This window comes from Drosophila mauritiana, chromosome 2R (assembly GCF_004382145.1).
Source record: "Drosophila mauritiana strain mau12 chromosome 2R, ASM438214v1, whole genome shotgun sequence".
Classification (NCBI taxonomy): Eukaryota; Metazoa; Arthropoda; class Insecta; order Diptera; family Drosophilidae; genus Drosophila; species Drosophila mauritiana.
Genome location: NC_046668.1, coordinates 22,745,552 through 22,772,707, shown reverse-complemented (window position 1 = coordinate 22,772,707; position 27,156 = coordinate 22,745,552). Strand labels below are relative to the sequence as shown.

General features: G+C 48.9%; 6 protein-coding genes and 2 pseudogenes across 7 annotated transcripts in view; 5 read left to right on the top strand and 3 right to left on the bottom strand.

Annotated features, from left to right (window-relative positions):
- Positions 1 to 805: 805 nt before the first annotated feature.
- Positions 806 to 2,301, top strand: LOC117138068 (proteasome subunit alpha type-7-1B). The gene is made up of 3 exons (XM_033299892.1): positions 806 to 990; positions 1,062 to 1,291; positions 1,475 to 2,301. The coding sequence occupies exons 1-3, from the start codon at positions 889 to 891 to the stop codon at positions 1,899 to 1,901; spliced, it is 759 nt and encodes a 252-aa protein (XP_033155783.1). The 5' UTR covers positions 806 to 888; the 3' UTR covers positions 1,902 to 2,301.
- A 520-nt stretch (positions 2,302 to 2,821) lies between these two features.
- Positions 2,822 to 3,862, top strand: LOC117138069 (suppressor-of-stellate-like protein). Its single transcript, XM_033299893.1, has 3 exons — positions 2,822 to 2,893; positions 2,952 to 3,473; positions 3,534 to 3,862. The coding sequence occupies exons 1-3, from the start codon at positions 2,883 to 2,885 to the stop codon at positions 3,658 to 3,660; spliced, it is 660 nt and encodes a 219-aa protein (XP_033155784.1). The 5' UTR covers positions 2,822 to 2,882; the 3' UTR covers positions 3,661 to 3,862.
- A 2,180-nt stretch (positions 3,863 to 6,042) lies between these two features.
- Positions 6,043 to 8,594, bottom strand: LOC117138027 (stress response protein NST1). The gene is made up of 2 exons (XM_033299835.1): positions 7,682 to 8,594; positions 6,043 to 7,612 (listed from the first exon to the last, which is right to left on the bottom strand). Exons 1-2 carry the CDS (start codon positions 8,472 to 8,474, stop codon positions 6,168 to 6,170), a joined length of 2,238 nt encoding a protein of 745 aa, XP_033155726.1. The 5' UTR covers positions 8,475 to 8,594; the 3' UTR covers positions 6,043 to 6,167.
- Positions 8,595 to 8,714: 120 nt separating this feature from the next.
- Positions 8,715 to 9,211, top strand: LOC117138633 (annotated as a pseudogene).
- Positions 9,212 to 9,456: 245 nt separating this feature from the next.
- LOC117138016 lies at positions 9,457 to 10,149 on the top strand. Its single transcript, XM_033299820.1, has 3 exons — positions 9,457 to 9,516; positions 9,576 to 9,893; positions 9,946 to 10,149. The coding sequence occupies exons 1-3, from the start codon at positions 9,457 to 9,459 to the stop codon at positions 10,147 to 10,149; spliced, it is 582 nt and encodes a 193-aa protein (XP_033155711.1).
- A 362-nt stretch (positions 10,150 to 10,511) lies between these two features.
- Positions 10,512 to 11,218, top strand: LOC117138632 (annotated as a pseudogene).
- Positions 11,219 to 12,119: 901 nt separating this feature from the next.
- The window catches only part of LOC117137645 (trace amine-associated receptor 1), a 34,453-nt gene continuing 19,416 nt past the window's right edge, over positions 12,120 to 27,156 (bottom strand). The window contains exons 1-8 of one of the 2 annotated variants that reach the window (XM_033299180.1): positions 19,405 to 19,626; positions 19,223 to 19,348; positions 18,286 to 18,402; positions 16,130 to 16,202; positions 15,572 to 16,059; positions 14,891 to 15,022; positions 14,635 to 14,760; positions 12,120 to 13,970 (exon numbers count right to left, since the gene is read on the bottom strand). In XM_033299180.1, the coding sequence (XP_033155071.1) occupies positions 13,266 to 13,970; positions 14,635 to 14,760; positions 14,891 to 15,022; positions 15,572 to 16,059; positions 16,130 to 16,202; positions 18,286 to 18,402; positions 19,223 to 19,348; positions 19,405 to 19,626 (1,989 nt within the window). In that variant the 3' untranslated portion in view covers positions 12,120 to 13,265. Of the gene's footprint in view, positions 13,971 to 14,634; positions 14,761 to 14,890; positions 15,023 to 15,476; positions 16,060 to 16,129; positions 16,203 to 18,285; positions 18,403 to 19,222; positions 19,349 to 19,404; positions 19,634 to 27,156 lie in introns of those variants that run through there. The other variant, XM_033299182.1, reaches the window with a different exon arrangement.
- LOC117137648 (dynein light chain roadblock-type 1) lies at positions 26,532 to 27,140 on the bottom strand. The gene is made up of 2 exons (XM_033299185.1): positions 27,004 to 27,140; positions 26,532 to 26,933 (listed from the first exon to the last, which is right to left on the bottom strand). Exons 1-2 carry the CDS (start codon positions 27,075 to 27,077, stop codon positions 26,615 to 26,617), a joined length of 393 nt encoding a protein of 130 aa, XP_033155076.1. The 5' UTR covers positions 27,078 to 27,140; the 3' UTR covers positions 26,532 to 26,614.

Here is a 27,156-nt window from a genome sequence, read left to right as displayed (position 1 = left end):
CTAATTTATTTATTCGGCAGCGGCACTTTTGGCAACGTTTGTTTTTGGGAATTGGCCATATTCGGCCGGCACGTGCCTAATCCTGGTGAGTATGCGCCACACCTAAAGGACCTCCTCCTCCTCCACCGCCGGCGCACGGCTGTCATAAAATGTTAAATATAAATTTATGCCAACCTGCGCGCTGCCGGCATACTAAGCACCGCATCAGGACGCAGGACTCCGTGCTCCGCGCTCCGCGCTCCGGAGAGTCGCAAAAGGACGACTCTCCGGCGGAGTCCTTCTTCGCTGGTTGGCCGGGCACATTAGCAAAATGAAGCTGTTTCGATTACGATTACATTTGCCAGAGATTTGCGCTTTTGTTGCACTTTGCGATTTTGTTGTCAGCATTTCGGGCGGGGAGCAGATGCCAAGGACACAGGACCTCCTCAAGCAGGGTCCTGCTGGAAAATCGAACTGGCGGACAAATTGAAATATTCGCAAAATGCGGCTGAAACAGTTTTAATGTAATTGCCCCATTTCGTTGTGACAACGATAATCCGATTAACACGATAATTGTTAATTCGCCTTTGGATTCGATTATGTAGATTTGCCTTTGAAGCAGATTACCTCATTAATGGAAAATGATTTAATTGCATAACTGTTTGAGAGGACACTAATAGAAAATATATTAAAACCTAGTAAAAATTACATTTTATGATAAGCGAATTGTGGAAAAAAAGCTATTAAAACAATATGTCAGCAAAAGGGTAATTATGTTTTCACAAAATTGGTTAAAAGTGGATTTCCAGTACGCACCTAGCAGGCGTTTAGATCCTAAACAGATCCTAAAATCTCGATCTTATACACAAAGTACACTCCACAGTATTTTAAATAATTAGCCCCACTTCAATGGCTCAGCGATACGATCGCGCGGTGACCATTTACTCACCCGATGGCCACCTGCTGCAGGTGGAGTACGCCCAGGAGGCCGTCCGAAGGGGTTCCACTGTGGTAAGTCCTGCCCTGGTCCTGGCGGCCATCCGGATTTGCCTATTAGTTAATCCTCCAAATACCCACTAAAGGTGGGTCTGCGCACCAACAACGCCATTGTGCTCGGCGTGGAGAAGCGTTCCGTGGGCGACCTGCAGGAGGAGCGCATGGTGCGCAAGATTTGCATGCTCGACGACCACGTGGTGATGACTTTTTCGGGTCTCACCGCGGACGCGCGGATCCTGGTAAGCCGCGCCCAAATGGAGGCTCAGAGCCATCGCCTGAATTTCGAGAAGCCCACGACCGTGGAGTACATAACCCGGTGAGGAAGAGCACTGCCTACTACACAGGGAAAAGTATGCAATGAGAGAGCTGAGTTGCGACCCACAAAATACTCTTGCATACTTTTTGCTGCCCTTTCGAAAAAGTTAGGATCTGTTCTCTCAGTGCAGCCCCTTAGGCTAATTTGGATTTGCCTTTTGTGTCCTTTCCGCTTCCCATGCAGATACATAGCCCAGCTGAAGCAGAACTACACGCAGAGCAATGGGAGGCGTCCATTTGGATTGTCCTGCCTGGTTGGCGGCTTCGACGAGGATGGCACTCCGCACCTGTTCCAAACGGATCCCTCAGGCATCTTCTACGAGTGGAGGGCCAACACCACCGGCCGCTCAAGCCAGCCGGTCCGCGATTACATGGAGAAGCACGCGGACGAGATTCTGACCATCGCCGACGAGGCCGCGGCTGTCAAGCACATAGTCCGCACCCTGGTCAGCGTGTCCTCGCTGAACCACACCCAAATGGAGGTGGCGGTGCTCAAGTACCGCCAGCCACTGCGTATGATTGATCACCAGGTCCTGGCCGATCTGGAGCGCACCGTTCGCAGGGAAATCGAAGCCGAGGCGGAGGCCAGTCGTCGACCCCGTGCTCCCTAGTTCTGGCTAGCCACCCTGGTCCACCCTGGCCGCCGTGGCCCCCGGCCATTTTCATGACCAATCAAAAGTTGATAACCGGTCGTGCTCTCTTTTTCTGGGCAATTCAATTTCGGCCGGGGAGATGGGGAAAAGTAATCAGCAGGAAAAATGTGTAAAGCGGGCAAATCACTTAATTTGTCTCCAGGGCGTATTTGTTTACTTTATATCCCTCTCCGGCGGAGATGCGTACGCTCCTTTCAGGCCAACCAAGTTAAAAAGTTTTAAGTGAAAATGCGAATTGAATTTGTAGAGGAAAAATAAGAAAGCGCGCGCACACATGCAGAAAATGTTTGTAAATCGAAATGGTTCCCCTTGATTGGGTTAATAAATTCCTAGGTGCGAAGGAATACCCTTGATCCTGATGCGATGAACATTGTTTTCTGAAGGCATCTCTACATTAAAGCAGGTATTTTCCCATTGCAGGAGTACTGTTGATTTTTTCGCCGTGAGTTCCATTTGCGATTTCCTGCTCCACCTACACTAGGTTCCCCAGGCTGTCATATTGGCCGTTCAAAGTAGAGTTCCGCTCATCTCCTGAAATCAAGTGCTTCAACCGAAAGTGGGTTTCAGAGGTTAAGGTGTATGCTGTTATTAGGGTTTTCCCTGCCTGAAGGGTTAATCAGGGCTGCATCATTGCTGTCAGTAGTGGAGCACCGCACCCTCCGTTTCCCTTGAGCAGCTGGAGCATCTGGAGCATCTGGAGCATCTGGAGCATCAGGACTACGTTCTGGTCATTACAGACGCGTTTTGCGGCCTCGGTTTCCAAGAAAGCCAGGCTTCTAGCTGTGAAGGGCATCAAGTCCTCGGGCGATTAAGGGTGGGAACCCTACTGCCCTGTCGAAGCCCTGACATATCGATTGTTGAACTGTCATTATGAAATAGTAGGCCTTGTCATTTCGCACTGCACTTTTTCATTATATTTAATTCAAGTGAACTAGCAACATGTCGTCTCCGTAAGTAACTAGGTTTTCCCTATAAAAAACATAGCAAATCACAGCAAAAAACTTTAAGCAATACCAACGAGATATCAGATGGCAGTTGGATCAGTTGGTTCCTTGGAATCATGGGAAACGAGTTCCTCTGCCGCGTGCCTACTGATTTTATCGCGGACAAGTTCAATCTGACGGGTCTGGAGTACTGCAGCCAGACACTGAACGTGGTCTTGGATTCAGAGTTCGACAGCGAGGACTGCGACTGCGACGACGAGGAGAAGCTTTATGGCATGATCCACGCCAGATACATCGTGTCGCCGCGCGGTTTGGAAGCTATGCGCTTAAAGTACGAGAGGGAGGACTTCGGTTTGTGCCCGAGGGTCTTTTGTAAGGGGCAGAAATGCCTGCCAGTGGGCCTCACCGACGTGTGGAGCCAGGATCATGTGAAGCTGTACTGCCCTAGCTGCTACGACGTCTTCGAGCCGCGATCCATGAGTGGAATGCTGGACGGAGCCATGTTCGGGACCAGCTTCCCGCACATGTTTTTCATGCAGATGCCGAGCTTGAGGCCCCATCCGCCCGTGGAGAAGTACGTCCCCCGGTGAGTAATTCTCCGAATATAATCCTGGTTCTTTTCTACACAAAGCGCTTGCACTTGCAGTCTCTATGGCTTCAAGTTGCACCCGAAGGCCCTGTTGCCGCCCGAATCGGAGGAGTCCCCGCCAAACTATATCGAATCCACGGTTAACAAGTCCCAAGTCAATACCGCCAAGGTTTTCCAGGAATGATTCAACTTTTTCACACGAACACGAAATTTTAACACACGAACAAAGCACACTAATGTTGGTTGTATATCTTGTTGTTGCAATTAAACAGATTCCCCAATGCGTTGATATGGCCAGTGACCACTTACACATGGGTGTGCTCTCCCTGCCCTAAACACTTCACACTATTCGGTCCAAGCTGGTCATATCAAGCACTCATTCGAACAACAAAGCGTACTTGCGTTAATAGTGGTAATCACCTGTGAGCTCGAAAGTGAAGCAGCTTTAAGCGGCCTATTCATCCGCTTAGTGTCAGACACTGCGGGAAAATGGGAGTCCTGTCCGGTACTAGTTTTCGAGATGTATCCTCGAGAATTGGCACCAAGTGCACAAGGATTAAGGATTTACACTCCAAACGTTGAGTTAGATTATATTTCATCGCTGTGTGCTCCTTGAGTTCGCTGGACTTCGCAATAAAAATCCACTTGGCGGCACAACCTGCTAAGCCGATAATGGGAATTACGTTGAGCCGAGGCGTGGGCAGGGATTCGTGAACAGGAGCAGGAGCAGCCGCGTCCTGTTACTGTTCCTGTTCCTGATCCCTTGCCACTGGCATCTCCAATAAGTCATGCCTTTATTATTATTTACTGCCGCCCTGGCGCTTTCATTTTAAGTTTTCCACGCCACTCGACGCCTTCCACTTTCCTTCGAGTGGAGAAGTGCGCCTTTTCCGCTTTTCTCCGTGGCGCCACCACCCCCGTTTCTCGCACTTTTCGCACTTAATTTCATTAAGTAATCTTTCATACTGCAGCTTTTATTGAGTTTTAAACTGGCGGACCGTATGATGAGAATGGCTGGTGGGAGGAAAACGCGGGAAATGGAAAAGCGCAGGATGCGAGCGTTTTGTTTTACATTACAATTGAGCTGGCAATGTGGCTGGACTCGGATTCCCTTTCTCTGGCGGGACCTTGTGGCTTCGTGGCCACCTGTTGTTCGCATCCGTCATTACTTATTCATAGTAATTTCTAGGACCCCATCGAAATACGGAAAGACAGCCCGCCGTCTCATTTTCCACGTATTTGTCCAATTTCAGACGGAACACGTCGGTCCGCGTGGGCAAACAAATCCGATTGCTGTTCTTGTAAACAAAGAGTCTGCACCCGATTGGAAACTCTGCTCCTGGTGCAGCTGTGTTTCCATTCTTCCGCCAGTGTGTTTTCAAGAATGGTCGGGTATTTGATTGTATCGCCGCAGGCTCCGCCACTTCTATCCACCAGTGGAGCCCAGTGGGAATACCCCACCCAACCACCCGGCTCCCAGCTCCCAGCTCCCGTTTTCAGAAAGTTGTTTTCCGAGTGCCGCAAAAGCCCCACTGAAATATTATTGTGTGCAGGCTTTTCAAAATATTTTGACTCTCTTCGCTGGACACACAATAAATACAATTCGAACGAAGTCTTTAGAATTTCCATTTTACGAATGATTCCTGGGCTGTGGAAGGCACAAGAAGGAGTACGACTTTAATCCGGTGCAGATAGAAAATAAATAGGAGCAATCGAAAACTGCATTTCTGGTCTGTTTTGCAGTACATATGTACATAGTTTGAGATATAAGATAATTTAAGACTCTATCCATTGTTGCATGCAACCAAATTGGGACTTCGAATGTTGCATTACCCCTTTGGCTCGCAGTCGGTCCACACTTCACACAGTTGACGTAATTTTTAGACTCTCCTCGATTAACCCCGTTCCGGCTAAGCAGTTCAGCAATTTATGGTTAATGGCACTAAATTGGTTAACTTTGGAAGGCGGCAACTTTTGCAAACTTGCCAAAGGAGAGGAAGACGGCCGGTTCCGTTAATTTGGAGCCAAGCGGTTGACCAAGCCCCGAAAGACAGCTGCAAAGACCTAGGAGCCGGCTGATTAACCCATTGGGACGGATGGCCTGCTCCGTAATTATCCCGGCGAGATTGGCCGGCCGGAACACTCAGCCCACTTCACTCCGCCGGAGGACGCCGGGTTCATCAGCCTGGTTAGCAGCTCAAATTAAGTTACGGGCGGAACGCCGGACATGTCTGCCCGGTAATAAGCTAAATGAAAACAAAAATGGATGTCACTCAGTGCCGCAAGTTGATGAAGATGAAGCAGGAGGTCTTTGAGGTCCTGGGGCGGAGGACGTAACCCAATAACTTTGGCCACGCATTAATTGGAATTTATGAAGCCGGCCACTCTACGCCGGGGATTCTGCGCTAAACAAAGCGCGTAAGTGTCGCTGGAAAGGGTTACTCACCAATCCTGCGACTCCGCCGAGAAAATGGCTGAGGAAATGGAAAACTGGCAAAGGGGAAGAGAAGTCCCTTTGCGCCAAGTTTAAGTGCTTTTAAAAAACCATTAACGTCATTTCCTCAGTTGTCTGGCTCCATTCGATGATGGCCGAGCATCCTTTTTTCTATATTTATCTTTGCCAACGGACAACATCAATACAATAAGACCGAGAAACGTAAATTTTGTTAAAGTGGATGCGCTGATTCCTGGTTACTTGGCCTTCTTCTTAGAATCTGGCTGCAGGGATCCGGATCCCCAGGTTCCAGTTGGATTGGGCACGGGTGCTGGCCTATCGTTACCAGTTGGAGGAGGAGCCACCGAGGAACCAGCTCTCTTTGAGGTGCTCTTCATCCTACGTCTCACTGGAGGCTGGGATTTGGGAAGGGGCACATCCTGGGCCTCGGGAAGTTTTGGCTCCGGTGCAGTGGGCTTGGATGTGCTGATGGGTGGACCAGTAGGCGGAGGAGGACCTTTCAGGCTGGAACCTGATTCCCTGGCATTGGGAGCCAAGTCTGGTTTGTTGAGGGTACTCAAAGCCTTGCCCACAAGACTTCGGAAAGGGGGCTGTGCACTCTTGGTCAAGTCCGGCATGGGTGGCAGCTTCATGGAAAGCTGGCTGATTTTCCTCTGGTTATCCAGCGGGTCGTTGTGGATCACCTGCATGGGACCGGGACAAGTGGCGACCGTTGGAGTATCCGTATAGCAAACATGACGGCCATAGTCAAAGGACTCCTTGCTGTCCGTGGCGGGCATTCCCCTGCGGTGGAAGCAATTGATGGGACAGGAGGCGACACAGGGAGTGTATGGCTTCTCCACCTCGGCCAGCTTCTTGATCTTCACCGAGTTGCAGTAGATCTGGTGGCGATCGGCCACCTGCTCCTCGCGGCACTTCTCCCGCTGCTCGTACTTGCGGTAGGCCAGCTCCGCCTTGGAAAAGAATCCTGGCCAGCAGTAGTCCCTTAGACTGCTCCTCTTCACCATCCTGCCCTCCGGTCGCATGTCCAGCTGGTTCTGCCGCTCGTAGCGATCCACGGCGGTGGCAATGGGATACAGAGGTCGCCCCACCTTCCTCGACTGCTCCATGATCTCGACCGCCTGCTCAAAGAACTTCTTGTCATCCTCCAGGTATGGATCCTCATTGCAGGCGGCCAGGTTCATTAGCTCGGCGCGCCGCTTCTCGAGGAACTCATCCCGCTGGCCAAAGAGAACGTTGCGCAGCTCCTCCTTCACCTTGTCCCTCTTTCGCTTCTGAGAGGCATCGAAGAAGCGATTCGCCTCGGCGTTCTTTAGGCGGCGCGCCACATGGAAGCGCTGCAGCTCCTGCTGGCGGCGGAGCTTCTCGGCGTCCTGCTCCCGCTCTAATTTCTGATACGCACGGCGCTCCTTGGCCAGCATCTCCCTTTCGCACTGGCGCCGGTTCTCGTCCACCTGCGTCTCAAAGGCATGGCGGTCCTCCGCGTGAATCTGGCGCTCTTCCAGCTTCTTTTGAAGCACTTGCTGCGCCTGGGAGACACGGAGTGCCTGTAGCTCCCTCTCCTCCTGACGCTTCTGCCGCAGCTGCTTCACGTGGCTTCCATATCGACTGTCCAGATTGCGACTAGCCACGATGTAAACGCAGTTGCGCCGGTCGTCAATGGCGTCGCAAATCCGCTCATCTGGGGGAAAGAAATAATATATATAGTACATATACTCGTATATATCTTGTTCTGCTCCACAGTACTTACGTTCTGCAATATCCGCCTTCTCTTGGAGGGCCTCCTTGTAAGCCTTTCGATTGAAGGCGATTTTACGGGCCTTCTTCTCTTTGAGCGCCTTCTCCTCCTTGTCCTGCAGACACTTGTACTGCGCCCGATCCACCTGCTCCTCGAAGACCCGTTGCTCCCGCTCGGCCTCCCTGATCTTCGCCCGCTGCGCGATGTCCTCCCGCATGAGCTGGGCATGCTCCATATTCTTAGCGGTCTGCTTGGCCACCTCCTCCTCCTCGGTGGCGTGGCCGAAGGGCACCAGGGCCGCAGGACACAGGTCCTCATCGGCCCTTTCCTGGGCACGGGCTGCCTCCGCTATCTCCTCGTTAAGGGCCTCATTGTACTTCCTCTGGTGAATCATTTCGCTGTAAATGAGCGCCTGGTGCAGAGCGCGGGGTCCAGGCTTCAGTTGATCCAGTAAGCGGTTGGCTCGCAGGATCCTCTGCTTGCGCAGCCGCTCGTCTGCTAACTTTGTGTCCACATCCTTTACCACTGCCATGGCTTCCTTGCTCTGCGCCCTAGCTGATTTCTTGACCTTCGGAGCATTGGGATCTGTGAACAGGCTGCACAGGAGCTCGTTGCCGTCCTTCAGGTACTGCCGGTACCTGCGTTCCTCCTCGACGGCCTCCATTTGGGCATGCTTCTCATCCTGGCGAGAACGTCCCTTTATGGCTGCAAGCCGCTTGGCCGAGATCACCACCGGATGCCGCGTAAAGCGCTTTCGGACAAAAAGTCCATCGGGACCCACTTCCTTGGGTTTGCACACATTCATTTTGGCTATGGCAACATGAATATAGGATCAGTTCGCAATGTTGTTGGTTTTGCAAGGGTGTTGTATGTATGATCTCCTCAGAAAACAGGAAATCTTCTCTTATAAACGAAATATATCTAAACTCCTGGACTACTGTGCTTCCAATATATCTACGCTATGATTTACCTAGATACTTTTGTTATTTTCTGCATGGGTTACGCTCTAAGAAGATTAATGGTCTTCGATCCCAATTAATGCCTAATGGCCAAGTTCAAATTGGAATGTATGATGCAAGTGCACCTGAACATCGTCAGTCCTCTACGTGTGCTCGAAAGGAAATCATGGAACAAAGGATTGCAATTCGTGTTGTTTATCGCCGAAAAGATATCGCTTCATATGAAGTTGGTGAAGAAGGCCAGTGGGTATAAGCCCTTTTTGTACGACTTCACCTTCGACGCCTGCGAGTTTATGCGAAGGCGCAACCATGCCGTCACCAAAATCGTGTGGAACATCATACGGAACGTATCCACGGTTAACCACACCCTATGAGGTGAGACTGAAAATTGAAGGTCACTTAATCCAGTTTGTCGGAATATTTTTCGATATTTTAGGGCTTGCAGGTGGTAAGCGACTTCCATAACATTGAAGTTCCTGTTCCTCTTCCGTCTGGAGAGTACCTAATCCTATTAGATTGGTTATTCGACTTAAGGCCGCAGTTTGCCACGAATGTGTATTTCACCTATTTGGAGGAATATTAATTTACGAGAGTGTCAAGTGGGTTCGAATTTTCGATCAGTACCAGTACCAGCCCCGAAAAGCGTATTGGCGGATTGAATTCGGTGTTATAGAATCATTTATTAGCTGTTTTAAATCGATATTTAATGAGAATGTAATAAACGCATTCTCCACTTAACTATCAATCCAATTTGATCAAAAATAGTACACATTTTGAAGCTAAAGAGACGGGTTACGTCAGTTATCCACGGGTGGTCGACCAAGAGCCATGGATCACAAGGTTTTCATTTTCGCAGTTTCGTTATTGGTGGCCTATCTAGGCTGCGGAGTAAGAAATCGGCCTGCAGGACCTAATTACATTTCGATTAAAACTACATATTCCATCAGGAGGCGCCCTATATCAAAATGACAAATGCTGTGTGCAAATCGTATAACAAATCGTGGGTAGTTATTCACTACTGCCGCCTGAAGGCCTATTCCCGAACCAAGACCAGCTTGAATATAAATGCCACGTTCATAGAGCCAGCCAGAAATATATCAGTTCACTTCAAGATGATGAAGAAGGCCAATGGGTATAAGCCCTTTTTGTACGAGTTCACCTTCGACGCCTGCCAGTTCATGCGAAGGCGCAACCAGCCAGTTGCCAAGATCATCTGGCACATGATCCGGAACGTGTCCACCATCAACCACACCTGTCCCTATCAGGTGAGGTCTCCCCGAACTGTCATTTAAGTACGTAACCCATTCCATCTTTCAGGGCTTGCAGATGCTGAGCGACTTCCACAAAGTCGATGTCCCTGTGCCACTGCCATCTGGGGACTATCTATTAATTATCGATTGGTTGTTCGATGGCAGAACGCAGTTCGCCACGAATGTATATTTCGCATACATGGAGGACTTACTGCCGACGAGCTCGAAGCACAGGAGGGGCAGTAAGGAGTTCCCCCACGTTCTGAACTGATCTTAGGATGCTAATCACAATTTGTAACGACAGTAGAATTCGAATAATGAAAGAAACTCCATCGAGACCCTTTTACTCAGATACTAACTGACTTCACAACTCAGTTTCCGAGAACATTCGTTTTGAAAGGAAGTAGATCCTTAGGAAAGAGGAAAGTATAGATTGCTTTACTTGGACTGCCAAATTCACACGCGTCCAACAGAAGTACTTATACAACTGGTAGAATGATCTTCGATGTGCATACATATTCACATACGTAATTTTCCAGCTGAGTGGCTCCATGCGAGTTACAACTAAAATTTGTATTTAATGAAGCTCGTTTACCTGTACACCGTCAGTTTTCAACGGATTGGTAAACAGCCATGGATCGTAGGGTGGCCGCACTTGCTGTTTCGGTAATACTTGGCTTTCTGGTCTGCGGTGTAAGAGATCCAATAACATATAATATTTAGTATAAATACTTGGAAGCTCCCCCAGGAGGCACCCTTTGTTAAAAGGACGAATGCAGTGTGCAAGTCCTACAACAAGGCCTATTCCCGAACCAAGACCAGCCTGAACATAAATGCCACGTTCATAGAGCCAGCCAAGAACATATACATACCTCCACATGAAGATGATGAAGAAGGCCAGTGGGTATAAGCCCTTCCTGTTCGACTACACCTTCGACGCCTGCGAGTTTATGCGAAGGCGCCACCAGCCGTTCGCCAAAATCGTTTGGAACATGATTAGGAACGTATCCACGGTCAACCACACCTGTCCCTATGAGGCGAGATCGTAATTTGACATATTTTAGCCCTATTTCGTCGGGATGCTTTTGGATATTTCAGGGCTGGCAGATGTTAAGCGATTTCCATCACATTGAAGTTCCCGTTCCTCTTCCGCCTGGAGAGTACTTCTGCTTGATTGGATCTTCGACTCCAAGCCACAGTTCGCTACGAATGTAAATTTCGCGCTTTTTTTTATCTCACTGAATGTTTTGTATCCCGCTAAAAATTTACAGAGAGAAAGCTTCTATTTGCGCAATTTTCATATAACTCCGCAATTAATTGGCGCCATAAATCGCATTTGAAGACTGGATCTGTTCCACTGCGGCACATGATATGCTGGCCATCCGCAATTAGATGAACCCCAATTAGTGTTAATCAAATTAGGCAAAAACCCGGGTAAAGCAAATGGCGCTCCATCCAATTCCGGCAGGCGTCAAATTAAACAGCAAACTCAGATGGCACACAAATGAAATCAAGAGGGAAAAGGCAAGTTGACTTTCATGCGAAAAGTTTTCCGGAGCTGGGCGTGAATTCCTGCACCCAAAATGTTCATGGTTTTCGGGGATTGGACTTCGCGAGGGGGCGCTGTGGGCGTGGTCAGACGCCAAACACCGGCGATTATTGTTCCGAAATGCAGCGGAGCGTGTAATTTTTTGGGCACGGAAGAAACGCAAAGAATCCGCATCCACATCCAGATTTAGTTTGAGATTCAAATTGCCCAAAGAAACGATGGGCCGAGACGGGAAAAGGGCGGCGAACGCGGCCTCTGAAAATTGTTTTGCGAAAATTAGTTTTCAAACTTTCCCGTCCGTTTATCTTGCATTTCTGACGGGCTCGTCCTTTTTTTTCCTTCGTCCTGCGGGCCAAATGGAAATCTAAGCGCAGTGTGCGATATTAATTTGCATTTGGGCCTTGTTGTCATCTGGTCTGCGGTGCGGGGAATCGGGGTGCGGGGGCGCCGTGGCACAATAAAAATCAAATTTAAATAATTTTTAATTTATTTAGCAGCGCTTCGGTCGAAAGTTGTCGGTGTTTTTGTGTAATTGGGATTCCGCGGCTGTTTCGTCCTGGGATCCATTTGTTGGCTTCTTTTCGACGCTTTCGGCGTAATTGCCTCGAAATTACCTTTTGAGTGAGCCAGAGCCAAGGGAAACGAGACTTTATGCAAATCGCTTTAGTGATATTTATTTATTTCGATTTGAATCCTCTGCCTATGAAATACATTTGTTACGCACCTCGCGTTCATTTAACTAAAGTTAGACTTAAACGGTAAATTTATTTGGCTTTAACTAGTCAATTACTTAGCTACAAATTAAAAATGATTTAACAGCAATGTCCACATCAGCCGACTTAAATTCTTGACAATCACAAAGTTAGGATTTGATTTTGATTCGTCGAACAGTGAGTAATTTGGTATACGACTCGAGCTATGGAACTACAACTATGATTAACCACAACGCTTTAAGGTCCGCCGATATCAGAGTCTACGTAGATCCTTAGTCCTTAAGTGGTGGAGAGCTTGGCGAAGGGGTTCCGACTGTCGAGCGGGTTCTGAGAGGAAAGTCTGATATCTCTGTTTTCCATAAATCCTACGTTTAATTTAGCCGACGCACGCACAACAACTAGGAATATATTATGTGCTACTCGTGGGTATGTTGGGCTGGGAAACTTAGGGTATCACAAACATTGAATGAACACTTACTATGGTTAACTTCTGCTTAACTCGGCTAATTGCGATCCCCCAGATCAGGTGTGGTAAAGAAAGTCTAGCTAGTGGGTCTTGAAGGTTCTCAGATGGACAGCAATCATTCACAGATTACTTAATAGACAGTGGAATATCTGAGGATAGGTGCTATCTATCATAATCCTTTGTTTAGGCTTCAATTCAAAAAGGGCGCCTTCTACAAGCCATGGGTACTTTGCGAATCTCAGGGACTTTGAATTGAAATTGAAAACCCGACCAAAGGACCTCCTAGATCTTAAGCCTAATAGAAAACACACATATTATGGTTGGATCATGCGATATTATATAGACACTCACACGCACATACACCTATGGAATCTTATAGATACTCGTTCGCTCTCACTCCCTATTCTGTGCATGGTTATACCACATACTGGGCATCCATGATCCCAGTGCCCTCTGTGATCCTACTTGCGATACTCGGCCATTGGAAAGCCGGACTTCTCCGGCGGCGGACTGTGGCAGGCGGCGCGAATCCGGCTGAAGCGCAAGCTGCCCGTGTGGGAATGGAGACGCGTCTTGGCCTGCTGGTGCAGCGGATGGTGCGAGCACTTGGCCTGCCTGGCCAGCAGTTGGTTCTTGGCCAGGATCACGTCCTCGGCGTACTAGATGTCCGGAATGCTGCGACCGCAGGCCAGCTTGCCGGAGGACTCCCCATCCCCGTTGGCGGCCTTGCTCTTGGCGCAGTTCACGTCGTGGAAGAGGTGCTCGCACAGCTTCGGCTCCGAGTTGGAGAACTTGCCCAGCTCTGCAGCCGTGGCCGCTTGGCTGAGGTTCAGGTTCAGCTGCAGATCGCTGGCCTTGCTGAAGGAGGTGGTCTGCTGCTGGTGGTGCTGCTGCGGCTGGTGGAGCTGGTGGACCAGGTGGTGGGTGTAGGGCAGGTGGGGCGGCAGGTGCTTCTGCATGGCGTTCAGGTTGCCCGAGCTGACGGTTCTCTCCAGGATCTCGCCCCAGTACTTCTCGGAGAGGCCCTCGATGTCAGGCCGCGTGGTGGAGAAGGCCTCCGTGGCCTGGTGGTTGTGGACTCCTCCGCCCATGGTCCCTCGGATGTACTGGGAGGCGCTGCGGCTGAGGCTGTTTGTGCGCGAGCGGCCGCAGATCCCAAGGACGGAGCCGCCAATGGAACTGGCCACTCCGCCGCCAGAGCTGGGACCCCCACTGGATGGACCTCCTCCTCCTCCTCCTGCTCCGCCCGGAGGACGGGATGATGGCGGCTCCGGGGGAATCGGAAGCGTTGTGATTTCGAAATCGTTAGCATTGATGTGACAACAGCCTGATTTGTGCTCGGGCGTATCCTCGTGGGGGAAGCACTGAAACGGCAGGGAGGCATCATAAATTCCGACTCGCACAAAAATTAATAAGGATTTTAAATGCGCATTTATTCCGGCAGAGCACAAGGTTGGGCCATAAATATTCCACAGACTGACCCCGGCTCTCCGGAAGTAAATCATGCAACTTGACTGCGTTTACCAAAATGGAATCAGGATCTATGGGACGGGGTTTGCGGGGCTACGAGGATGTAAATGCCGTTTTAGATTTGCTCTTTCATAATTCAAAATCACTTTGCAGGACCTGCTATTGTTGTTGCTGCGTCTGTTGATTGTTTACTTTGCCCGGGCCAGTCTGCCAGCTTTCTGGAGCTTACACCTTCGGTTACGGATTTATGGGGGTTTTCGGGAGGATGTAGCTCCTGTTTTTGCAAACTTTGCGCTGTGCAGCCGGAAAATTTGCGAGCTGCAGGATGCACTTGGGCGAAGCACCCATATTTGGGCTTGGGGATTGGCATTGGGGGAGGTCAATGAAAGTGTGCACGTGGTGTTTGGAATAGGGATAAGCGAATCAATCAATCAGGGCTTATGGCAGATTTGCTGCTGAAACAGACAGTGAACATCGCTCCAGATCAGAGATGCAGTAAATTAGCCCCAGAAGAGGAGATTCATCTTCCCACTGTGGGATACCCGACCCGATACTCACTTTGTTCGGCATCAGCTGGCGACTCAGGCGGCGGAAATCGGAGTTCAGCAGCCAGTACATGAACGGGTTCCACAGGCTATTGCTCAGCGCCGTCCAGGTGACCAGGAAATCGAGGAACGGCGGCAGCTGTGGACGGACATAGCACAAAATGTCACAAAATCAGAACTGATGAGCCACGCGTGGCCTCATTACGTATGCGCCGCGTGGTACGCAGCATAAAGCGGCCACACAATAATCCTTTGTACAGGACACTTGCCTTGGATCCCGTGCAGGCGGTGACTATTTCCTGAATCGTCCACGGAGTGACCATCACTATGAAGCCCAGTGAAATGGCGGCCATCGAGCGCGAGGTGGATCCGCTGGAGTTCTTCTCTTGGATGGGAACAATCTGCGGGAATGTTGCGGCAATTCAATTAAAGCGACTATGGTGCTACAATTTGTTGATTCAATTTTGTGTAGATACTGGCCAAACGAAATTCCTATTCCTGTTTATTAGCCATATAGTTGAGTATTCTTTATAGTTTCAGATACAACTTCTGTTGCTTTCTCTTTTGCTAAAATGTAATATTGGCTTCTGGAAATATTTTTATACACGGAAAGTGAGTAGAGTAACTTTCACAGCTTGAGTTCTTTTTTAAGTGAGTTTTAGTTTAGTTTACCTGAGTTCTGGAATTTAATTGAATTAGCTGGTAGCATTATTGAATAGCCCGTTCACAAATACTAAAAGCTGTTAACAGTTCTTTAAGTTCTGCGAGTGCATACTGATAGACCTAACAATTTGTTTGGCGATGCCGAGAAAATTCTATTTACTGCTAACTTAATCCCCAACTCGCTCGCCTGAGCAAACTGTTGTGGAGCCCGCCTCCTTCATCCTCCTTCATCCTTCTGGCCAGCAGGCCACCTGGCTTCCTCAGTTCACCCGGTTCAGCTGGCTCACCTTTTTGGTAATCTTGTTTGTCATGTTCGGCATGCCGGCCAGTCCCATGCTCATGGCCATGCTGAGATGGCCCATAACGGGAGGTCCATGATGGTGGGGGTGGCCATGGTGGTTGGGGTGGTTTGGGTGGTTTGGGTGGTTGGGGTGGTTTGGGTGGTTGGGGTGGTTGGGATGGCTGGGGTGGTGCGAGTGGCCGTGGTAGAGGTGCGAGTGCAGTCCCGCCTGCTGGTGGTGCTGCTGGTGCTGGTGCATCTGCAGCTGCTGGGCGGCGGTGGGGTGTGGGTGCGGATGGGGGTGGTGGGCGGCCGCAGTGAGGGGCATGGTCGGATCGTTTAGCCGGAAGCGGCTCATGTGGAAGCTGGAGCCGTAGCAGTACATCAGCACCATCGTCGTGGGAAAGTAGAGGGCGCACGTGGACAGTATCCTGTAGGATGGCTTGCTGTAGAAGGGCTCGCAGGCCATTAGACCCGTATTGTTGAAGTAGTAACCTGCGCATATAGTTTATGGTTTGACGTGTTCGAGAGCACATTGATGGCGGGCCAATCTCGGGCAGCTCACCTTTGGGCAGCACCAGAAAGCCAAACACCGTCAGGCTGATAATCCAGGTTAAGCTCAGTATGGCCACGCAGCCCTGCAAAATGAATACACAATTAGTGGAGCACATTTCCGCCAGGTGCGGTCTGATTTATGACTGGCGAAGGGCTTCAGGCACGTATCCCCTGCATTTCAGGCGATATCAATTATGGCCGATACTGAATTGAAACCGAATGTGGGTTGGGTAATCCATTTTAAGTGTTTTTTTAGCCAGAAGTGGCTTATATCAAACTAAGGCAAGCAGATAAACTCCCTCTTCAACTTTCTAATTTGCTAAAATTCCACTAGCTTCACTGCACATTTCATCTGACATTCAACAAGGGAGTCCTAGAGGTCAAAAATGGAATTACAAACTTTTGATTATGCCAAAATCACTTGGTTAAGGGTGCAGACCACAGGGGGAAGCGATACTTCCGCTCTTTGGAAGTGGAAAACTGCTGCCACAATCGCACTGAGTTACTGAGTTACTAAATGCAGCATTCTGACATCCTGAATGGGAAAATGTTGTCCACCTGTCCACCTGAAAAAATGAAAATGGCCCCATCCCAAGTGCCAAAAAGTCCTGGAAAAAAGGGAAGCTCAACTTTTGTCCGTGTCTCTTTGAAACGGACCTTGGCTGTGATTAATTTAATTTACGCTATCACATTTAAAACTTTTCCCGAACGAAACAAACAACGCAGGGGTACAATTTTTGAAATGTAAATATTATTTTTTTGCAGGATTCCAGGAGTTTTTCGCAGAGCACAGCCCGGCGAACGCTGAAGTTGTAAGGATAATCAGCAAATATCCTAGATAACAAAGTAATTGAATTTCCAAGTGCATTTAATACAAATTGTGAGTGGCGAACAACAAGGCGAGTTTTGAGTCAAGCTGTTAAATTCACTAAAAATTGAGAGATATGTTCAATACTGGCTTTGAATTTATGGCACTTTTGAAAGTAAGCAAAAACGAAAGTCAAAAGTTCCCCATTACCATTACCAAGTTCCGCCGAGCATTGGTTTTTCAGCATCCCCAGTATTTCGCATTCAGCATCCATTTATTAATTTTCGACACTGCGCCAATCATTTTTACAAACGGGGCGTGGCAGTGCGCCAATTCCGCCCACTCGTCCAATTTTGGAGGCCAGATGGCATGAAAAAACCGAAATGGCACCGATTTCGGAGTATACAAAATGGTTATGTAAATTTATTTTCCACTATTGGTACTTCCCCGTTTTCCCATTGTTTTTTTTGTCTTATTTGGCCTGATTGTACTTTCTTTTATTAGTTAAATCACAACTGTTTCAAAATCACCAAGCAAACAGCGAGAAATGGAGACTTTAAATCAAAGCTTGATTATTTGGGGGAATGGATTCTAAACCATACATTTATTGATCGCCAATTTGAGCTGAAACAGTCCCGTTCATTTGGGACAAGGACATTCGGGCTTCGGTGTCCTTTGCCGACTGTTGGCCTCCTAGTTTTCGTTTGTTTACAGTCCGGGAGCCATAAATTACGCAGGGGGGAATGGGAAATAGGGTTGGTTGAGAGCTCGTTTGCTGCTCTTTGGTCCTGGCTGCGGTTTCCGTGGGAGGTGCCGCTTCATTTGCCTGCCTGCGTCCTGGAAAAGGACTTTGCTGTGGTCGTCGCCCTCTGCCGAAGTCATTGCGCGTAAAAAATCTCTAGGCCAACTTTGCTCCCTTTTTTTTATCCCCATTTTATACACTTTTCGAATGTCTATTCGACTTGGCCCACTCGTTTTTTTCGGTTTTGTTGGTTTTTGCCAACTTTGCTTTTTCATTCGCCACGATGCTTTGTTTTGCACTTGCTCTTTGGCGCTGCCCACCCATTTTTTGCCTGTTTAATGACTGTCAAGCTGCTTAAAGCCCATTATCCTTATTTATGCTTGCGTAATTGGCTCGCCGACCATATTGTGTAGTTGCTGTGCGGTGCTCTTCCCATTGTTATAGTCGATTTTATTGGCGCGTGATTTCTCGTCATTACGCCGCAGCTTTGTTTATTGTCCTTCCGAGCGCGAGCGCCAGAACAACAGGATAAGGATCGCCGAGGAGCGTGCCTTATCCGGGCAACCCAAAATAGAAGTTCCCCATCGATGCGAGGCGATAGGACGTGGAATCTTACCTTCTTGCTGGAGTGCTGGTAGTAGCGGCGCGGATGCAGGGCACACATGTATCTATCGACTGCCATGCAAACCAGGATGACGGCGCTCTGCTGGGAAAGCGCTCCTCGGAGCAGGGCCTGGAAAGCGCGAAAAGCCGGAAAATGCGTTACTGCTCGTTTAGAAGTTTATTATTTGTGTTACGGCTTTCGGCAAACTTTTCCGCTTGTCGAGGCGAAACGAAAAACTTGTAATGAAATTATTAATCGTCAGTATGTGTTGAATATCGGTGAGTTATGCTGGGAATGCGTGCATGTTTCACAAATAACCCCTAAGTGGCAGTTGGAAAATGCCAAATTTCGTGTTAGAAATATATATATAATATTAGTCTGGTTCCCATGAAAATAGTTGTATGAGTGATAGCTGCATTTTATTACTATGTTTAAAACTCTAACTTGCATAAAAACTCAACCTTTTTACGCAACCATTTTTGTGATGTATTCTATGTGATTTAGTTGCATGCTTTTGGACATTGATAAGTGATAAACTAACAGTTCCTGTTGCACACCCTAACCACGGGGGGCACCCCGTCCTCCGTCATGATAATTAATGCCACTTCCCACAAAACAATGGCTTTTCCATGTGCACCAGCTTGCTAACCATATTGCTGGGATAACTTTCCGCTTGTCACACCTCCTGCATCGGAGCCCTGACTCTTACCGCAGAATCCTACACACTCTCGACCACGTTAATACTAGCATTACACATTGTTCCGCCCGTTAATCGGGATTGTCCGTTTCCATCACCGCCATTTATGTCCAGTAATTACCGTGCATTGTGAGGAGAGTTAATTGACCGCAGTGGCAACAGCCGCAGACGGGAGACGGGTGTTCCACAACAAATTATCGCACTTCCGCCCCACTTGTTGACCTGGTGGTGACCCACTCTTGACCCGCTCACCTGTATCTGACAGAAGATCTCCCCGTACGGCCAGCAGTGGAACAATGCCGGCATTAGACCGAATGGTGTAATTAGCAGACCAATTGTCAGGTCATTCAGGGCCAGCGAGGTGAGCAGATAACGGGGCTACAAGGAGAGACACAAGATGTACAAGGTGTCAAGCCAGTGACTCAGCCTCCCACCTGTTGGTGTATGTAGGCCGCATAGCGGCGGTTGTTGATGACGAAGATGACCAGGCAGTTGGCCCCGATGACGCCCAGGGTGAGGACCAGGATGAGCACCGCCTCGATGGTCTCCGCAATCCCTATGTGGGCGATGAAGTTGTGGCCGGAGTAGCGCGGATGCGAGCAGCTCGAGTTCTTCACGGCGGGTGCTACCAGGAGAGAGCCAGTCTTTAGATCCATGGCAGAGCTGCAAGAAAGGATATGAAGGATATAAGTCTCTTCAGAAGCTATTAAAGCGTAAGCGAAAAAAGTACAGCAGCACAAAGCCCCTTGACAACGTTGAGCAATCCAGACATGTGGAAAACTGAGATGGAATTGTCGTCTATATGGCGTGTGACCAATCCGTCGTGTGGCCACAAAGGCCCAGTTCGCAGTTTCTTTCGGGGATGTCTTCCGCTTCCGTTTCCGCGGCGAGGAATGCAAAATGCCGACGATTTGTTACGCCATAATGAAGTCAAAGCATGTGAAAGGGAAGCCGCGCTGACGATTTATCAGACGGAGTCCTCCGAGGGAGCGGCAGGGAACGACTAAGGCAGGCGGCAGGATGGGCATGAGTCCTGCTACCGAAACCGCAGTGTGTCACTACTAAACAGAGTGCTCTGCATAGACAATGGCGCAACAATGGGCCAATATGGCGGCACATCCGGTCCCGAAATAGCGCAGTGACATAATGAAAGTTAGCAGTATAATTGGATGGCAATCCCCGTCCGCCCTGCCATTGCCATTGCTGGTGATAAATCAAAACACTTGTTCTCCCCGCGAGTCACGTTGATGTCTCTCTTTGGCGATCCGTCTGCGAACGGATGGCACGGTGAAAAATGTCCTGTGCAGCGGCATTGCTTTAAAGATTTTTCCGCTTTCCACAATCCCATTTCCCTCCTGCCCCACCTCTCCCGCCCACGCGACTGTCGCCTGCCGTCTGTCTATCTGTATCATTTGTTTGTTGTCGCATCTCTTATTAAGTTTCGCCACGCATACTATACCCACTGTATGCCGGGCTCCCGGATCTGCGCCTTGATTTATCGTGGCCCGTCCAAAGTCGCCAGAGAGTCGGGATGTCGCCGGGCCGCTCAGTTCGGTTTTATGCTAAGTCCACAAATCACCGCATGATATATAACCGAACGGCAAAACATTAAGCTCACCCAGTGGTCTAGACTAAGTACGCCACTGTGTCCCAGGTTGCAGGTCCGAGATCCCAATCCTAGTTACCAGTGCCCCGTAGTACAGGTTTTTCATTAACAAATCGTTGTGCGGGCGGCAATAAATCCTCAACTTTGGCTGAATCAATTAGGATGTGGTTAGTGAGTGGCATTGCGACTCCATGTGTGCGTCCCAGTTAAAAAACCAATTTCCATTCCCAAGTAATGAAAGGGGAAATTCGCTTAATTCCTCCCATTGTTAAGTCTAGCGTAATCGAAGAGTTGCAAGTGCAGGACCGAAAAGCCGGGGCAGAAACAAAGCTGAAAGGTACTGATGAAAAAAGGATACCAAAGCCAGACGCAAATGCAAAACCGCGTAATTGTTTTAAAATGCACAACGAAAATGGCAATAAACGGCAGATCCGCCTGGTAACTGGTAACTGGTAACTGGAAACAACCCGCTTCATGGGCGAACGCCATTAAAATAAACGAAATTTCCATGCCAAATTTCAGGAATGAAGTCCTGTGGCGGGCGAAGTCCCGACAGAGTCATCAGGATGATGGGAGCTCGGATTCGGATGAACTCAATTCGATGACATCGCCAGAGACAAATGCTGAATAAATAATTTGGCTGCCGGATTAGAGAGCCGCAATCCGCATTTGAATTTACACTCAAGTAACTGCCATTAGTGGCGCTCTATTGCATATCATTAGGCGCCACCGCAAATGCAACTCGCAACTCGAATGCAGCTCGGCTGCAATCTGCCCCTGCCCCTGCCTCCGCCCCAGTCCCGCAGTGCCCCAATCAGCGGCCATTGTGCATCCGCCCTAAGCCGCTGCCGGAGTTACTGCAGCTACTCGCCACTGGATTTGGCGAGGATGAAGCTAACAACTCGCCACGCACTCTCCTCCGGCAGCCAAATGGCGAAGAAATATGCAACCGCTTCACGGTGATCTGGAGACCAGGTTATTCTATGCACTGCGAGAAATGAATGCTAACTAGTTCTCAGAGATTCTAGATGGGCTTCAAGTCTTTCCACAAAATGTTTCGAGCAGTGTTTTGGGGCCACCAGGGCTCAGCCCCGAAAAAGGACATCCCGAAATGGCTGGGCATAAAAAACAATGCCACAGGAGCAGAACGGCAGGGCGCCGAGTAGCAGAACGGACGCAGGATGCGGGGACCGGAAGTGGTGCCGGCAAAGGGAAGGGACACCAATTCCACATTCACAGTGCGTTTTGTCCTCCCAAAGGATGCGTGTGCGTGTGTGTGTGCGAGTTGGGGTCTGTGTTTTGGCCCTCTGTGCGTGCGTGTTAATGCACGAAAGCGCAACGGCAGGCGGAGAGGGAAAAACGAAATAGTTGAAGCCATCCTGACGATGCATTTCATGCGCATTTACACTGCGGAACTGGAAAAGTTGCTCCGGCTGGGGTCCTGGTCTTGAGCCAATGCTGACATGCCAGAAAGTGGGTGTGCATGGCAGCATTTCACATGCAAATTTGCTGGCCAAGTATCCACTTTTTTCAGGTCCTTGCCGGCTCGCTGGCTTATTTATAAGACTTTCTTTGAGGCCACTCACTCTGCACATGGCTCCGAGCTGATTCGTTTGACAAGCTGCCCCAGCAGCCACCCGCTGACTGATTGCCACGCCCACAGCCCGGCAACCCGCCCACCGGTTGGGGGCATGGCAAGTGCTCAGGCGAGATTGCGGCTCGCAATGTGTGGACTCTGGCTGGGAATTTGCGTGCCGAAACTGACTGGTTGGTAGCCCAGATCTGCCGAGTTGCTGTACATTGTCAAATCGTTTCGCTTAACTAATTCGCCATTGATTGCGTCGAGCACCTGGAGATGCGTTAATTAATATCCTGCAGATGTGGCTGCCAGCCTGAGCTCCAGCTGCCGCCAACGTGTCGTATGCGTAATCAACGCAAGAAAAGGCAAATTAATTATGAAGTGCGTTTCATGAAGGCAAACATTGTGCGTGTGTCACTCGTTGTGTCAAGCTGTGTTTACTTTTAAATAATAAGTGATTTCCAGCAGTCAAGTCAAGATGTTGCCGGGCGAGATGAGATTGTAGGGCATGAATAATTGGCAGGCTCATAAAGCTGTTTAATGGCCAAATGCCAGAATGATAATATCCCATAATATTCGTAATTAAATTTGAATACGCTACACAATCATATTCCTCTCAATGCGAATGTTTCACTTCCCTGCGTCCTTTCGCCAATCGAAAGCACTTCTTTGTGGCGCGTCTCCATGCAACCGAATTTTATTATATTACCTCTTCATAATCGGGTTCGTTCCAAGAACCGACGGCTGATGTGTGCGAAATCAGCAGCATATTGAGTCTCTGACTCCGAAAATAAACAGCGAAATGAGAGGAGGTGGTGCGGCTTTGATTGGCATGCAAAATGCTTCCTACCGCAAGGGAAGCCCCATTCCCGTTCATTCGTTCAAAAAGCATAAAACTCGGGGCACATCCACGTATTCGGGGCGGATACAAAAGTTGTGCAGCCAAAACGGTGCAAACGGAATTTAATAAGTACGTGCGAGGCATTTGTAATTTCATTCGCACTCGCTGCTAAAAAACTTACCCGAATAATCACCCGCTTGGCTGCAATTAAAGAGCCCCCGCAGCCATAAAGTGAATCCCCCAGGAACACATACATTCTGTATGTTTTGGGTGTTGGGGCGTTGGGGTTTTCGGGTTCGTTCTCGGCTTTTCTCCGGCTAAACTTTGCGTTTGCCATGCGTGGTCACGTACACGTGAAAATGGCGTAAATGTTTTAAAAGTTGCATCAAACTTGTTATGAAGTATTTGGCCCCAAAAATGAAAGCAGCCATCCGAGGCATCCCACCCAGACACTCCCCAAAGTCCCCAAACATTTGCCAAGAAATTGCAATGTCCAAGGAAATTAGCAGCTACATTTGCTGCCTTTCCACTTGTTGTGGCAATGTGAAGGTGGCAAGATGGCCAGATGGAAAACGGGTTAAGTCTGCAGATACGGATACATACACTTTCCCATTGAGGCATTTATGGGATAATGATTTTTGAGTCTAGCTCAACAAAATCGTTTAGGAAGCTTCTGGTTAACATGTACTTACGCACAGGTCACAAACTCGTGTTCTGAGCAGTTAGCACCAAGTTGAACAGGCATTTTCCCCGACAACAGGCGGCTTAAATTATTTTCCTGATGTAATTATTCAACATTTTCCAGTGCACTGTCAGGTTGGCTGGGAAATGCGTCCACCGCAACGAAAACACATTGTGCAAAGTTATCTTTGGCTCCGGGGATCGGGCCATGTTAGTTTTCAGGTACGAAATAAGCAGACTTTTCCGAGCCCTTGGCGGCAGGTGGAAAATGGCGCTGGAAATGGGCAAAAGCCCACTCCGGAGAGGAGGCTGCTCTTTAAGCCAGGACACGCAATTAAAGCATTCCCCTCGGCGCTTTTCCGATGCTGAACTGTCTTTGCCAGACTTTGTGTCCGCAGATCATTGCGGAGAGAGCCGAAAGTTAAGGTTAATTAATGCCTGAATCGAAAGTCCTTTTTCCCCTCGCCGATTCCGCGGCTGCAGAGCCGCCGTTTTTAGTGCCCGACATATGATTTCATTAATTAAGTCGGCAGATTGCAGGCTGCACTTCAGATCTCTTTCGCAGAGATCCTAATGACGATGGCGCTGGTTTCGATTGGTGGTATCCTCTTGCTGCAGCTCGCACACGGCTGCCAAGGTCTCAAGAACCACATTGAATTGAGGCTTAATTGGAAAGTAATTAAAATGGGAAATTCCTGCGAGCCACCGGTCCTTTGTTCTGCCGAACAATGCCACTCGGGCACCCACACTCTCGCCACAAACAATGCAAATAGTTTTATTGCGGCGGACAGTATTTTCGTGCTGTCAATATAAATAATTTTTAAATTGCCATCGGCTTGGCTGCGTCCAGAATTATAACTCTTTAATTTGAGCCATGTGAAAGGAGCACTTCCAGATTGATTTGATTCCGCCTGACAAATGGCAGCAGTAGGGCAATCAGTGTCACATGCGAACTTAATTCATTAAATGCCCAAATGCGGCCGATGAGCCACTCATTTGCAGCATTGGGCATCATTTTTAATCCGCCCCCAAAGGACTCAAATGGCACTAATTAAGGGCAGCACATGTTGGATTGTTGGATTGTTGTATTGCTGGATTGCTGGATGGATGTCCGCAAGAGGGAGGACCATCAGTCATGTTCTGGACACGGAACTCGGGCAACCACTGATGGAGTTCACTTGGCAGATCGTGTGTGGCCCATATTTCTATGGAACTACGGAACTGCTAGGCTGGATTTATTATTGTTTAATAATTGGTTTTACTATTTACCATTTGCATTGTGCACTATGACAAATACAGTTGGTAATCGGCTTTGGTGGGCCGCAGATAAACGGCGACACATGGCGTGTGGCTTTAACTCCCCCTGATGGGAGTGGAAACCGGTTTACACAATCGCCGAAGGCCCATTTGGTAGTAGTCTGGCCAAATGGCCCTTAACCCTTTCGAGTTATATTCGCTAGCACGCAATTTCACGATCCGGCGCGTTCCAGACGTCGGAGCACTTGGATTCTGATTCGGTTTGGGATCCGGTTTCGGATCCTCGGGCCAAGTCGGGCAGCTGAACCGAGGAAGGGACATTTTCGTGGCTCAAACCGAGGCTGGCAATTAAAACAGCAGACGCAGTGGCTCACACTTCACTGGAGTGGCTGCCATGTAAATTCTGGCTTTTACATTATTAATAACTCTTGAATATTCATTGAAAGTCAACGCATTCGCATTCCGCATTCGACTCCGATCGAATCGACTCGAATCGCATCGAATAAATTAAATGTCAACATGTGTCGAACGGTCCGCTGTTTGGTCACTTAATCACGTCGAGCGATGTGCCAACCGACTCTTCAACTCCTTTGATGGAGCCGGCGATGGCGGCCTTTCAGCATGGCCAGTAATACGATAGCGGGATTATCCCGCTTCGAAACCCATTCATAACGGGCACACTTACTCCCGACCCAGGGAACACTTGTGTTTAGCGGATTTGCTGCTCTGTCTGGCCGAGCCATAAATATTTGCACCACATTGAATAATGAAAGAGCCCGAAACCAACAGACAGCACATGTATCCCTGCTCCAACAACAGGTTGAATAAACACGGGCAATTGGAAACTAAAACATGCCGAATTATTTGCCGAACAATGGGCACAAAGCAGCCAGATTTCATTGTAGGAGTTTAGCATCTCGTCCCCTGGGAAATTGTGACTTTTTGTTCTATAAATTACGAGGCAAACCAAAATGAGGCATGCAAATATTGAATATATTCATCGCATGTTTGATTGGGTAAACTAATCCACGGGAATTTGTATAGTTTTTATGCTACTCTTCATATCCTGACTTCCAATGGATCTGCGAAGGAAGCCAGAATATTTTAATCGCTCTACAGGTGATATGGAAATTGGAGTACTCAAAGTTGTGGCATCTCCTGCGAACTGAAACACTCGGGATACTCATGTAACGATTTCCCGGAAGTCACGTTGTGAGCCCGCCCAAGTGTAATTGCCATTATCCTTTAATTTTTCCGGTAATCTGTGGCCATCGAGCGATGCGCAGTGGGATTTTCGGCGTACTGACAGCCAGCGTGATTGGGTTTTAATGAAGCTGCATCGTGGCTTTCGGAAAGCCAAAGGCCAACGACCAAAGACCAGCGAAGATTAATGAATGTGGCGGACCCAATTGAGAGGTCGTTGGATTCCAAACCCCGATACAACTGACGCATCCGAGGCTGCACTAATTGCCGCTTTGATGCGTTTTCCGGATTGCAAGCGCTGCATAAACGGATTAGTTTGCTCTGCGCTCGCTGGGCTTTTCCTAAATTTCCCAATTTTCCGCCCAATCCACTGCGACCTCTGCTCATTTGCCGCAATTGCATGGAATTTAATTTAGGTGGAATATGGGTAAACTAGAATTAACATCCGCACACACACGCACAACGACTGGAAATGTTTTATGGTGCCGAGCTGCTCCTGAGCCTCCTCAGCTTCTGCACAACGATCAAAATGAAGTCCGTGCCCAGGGTCATGTGGATTTCGCCCATATTGGAGCGAATCCGCATGAAGGTTATGTCGTTCGAGGGGTCCAGATCCCTGACCACATTGCGGGCCATGAAGAGCAGCGGCTTCAGGTTGGAGACGAACAGGAAGGTGCGTCTCTGACTGCAGGTGGATCGGAGCGGCACTCCATGGCTATCCAAGATAATGATGTCTCGGGCTCCGCGATGGGCGAAGAGATTGACGAACGCATCTCCATCGTAGGATCGACTGCGACTAGGGGATGGGCAAATGCGGAGCTGGTCAAGAGGTCTGAAGCTGTGGACGATTACGGGTTCCAACTTACGTAACTGCCTTCTTTACCACTTGAGTGGATTTGCGCTGATTTTCAGTTACCGACAGCCTCGAACTTCTGGACATTTTCGGGCTTCACAAATGTAACTAGTGGTGAGTAGTAGTAGTAGTGTCCTCTACCCAGCCAACTAGGTTTTGACCTATT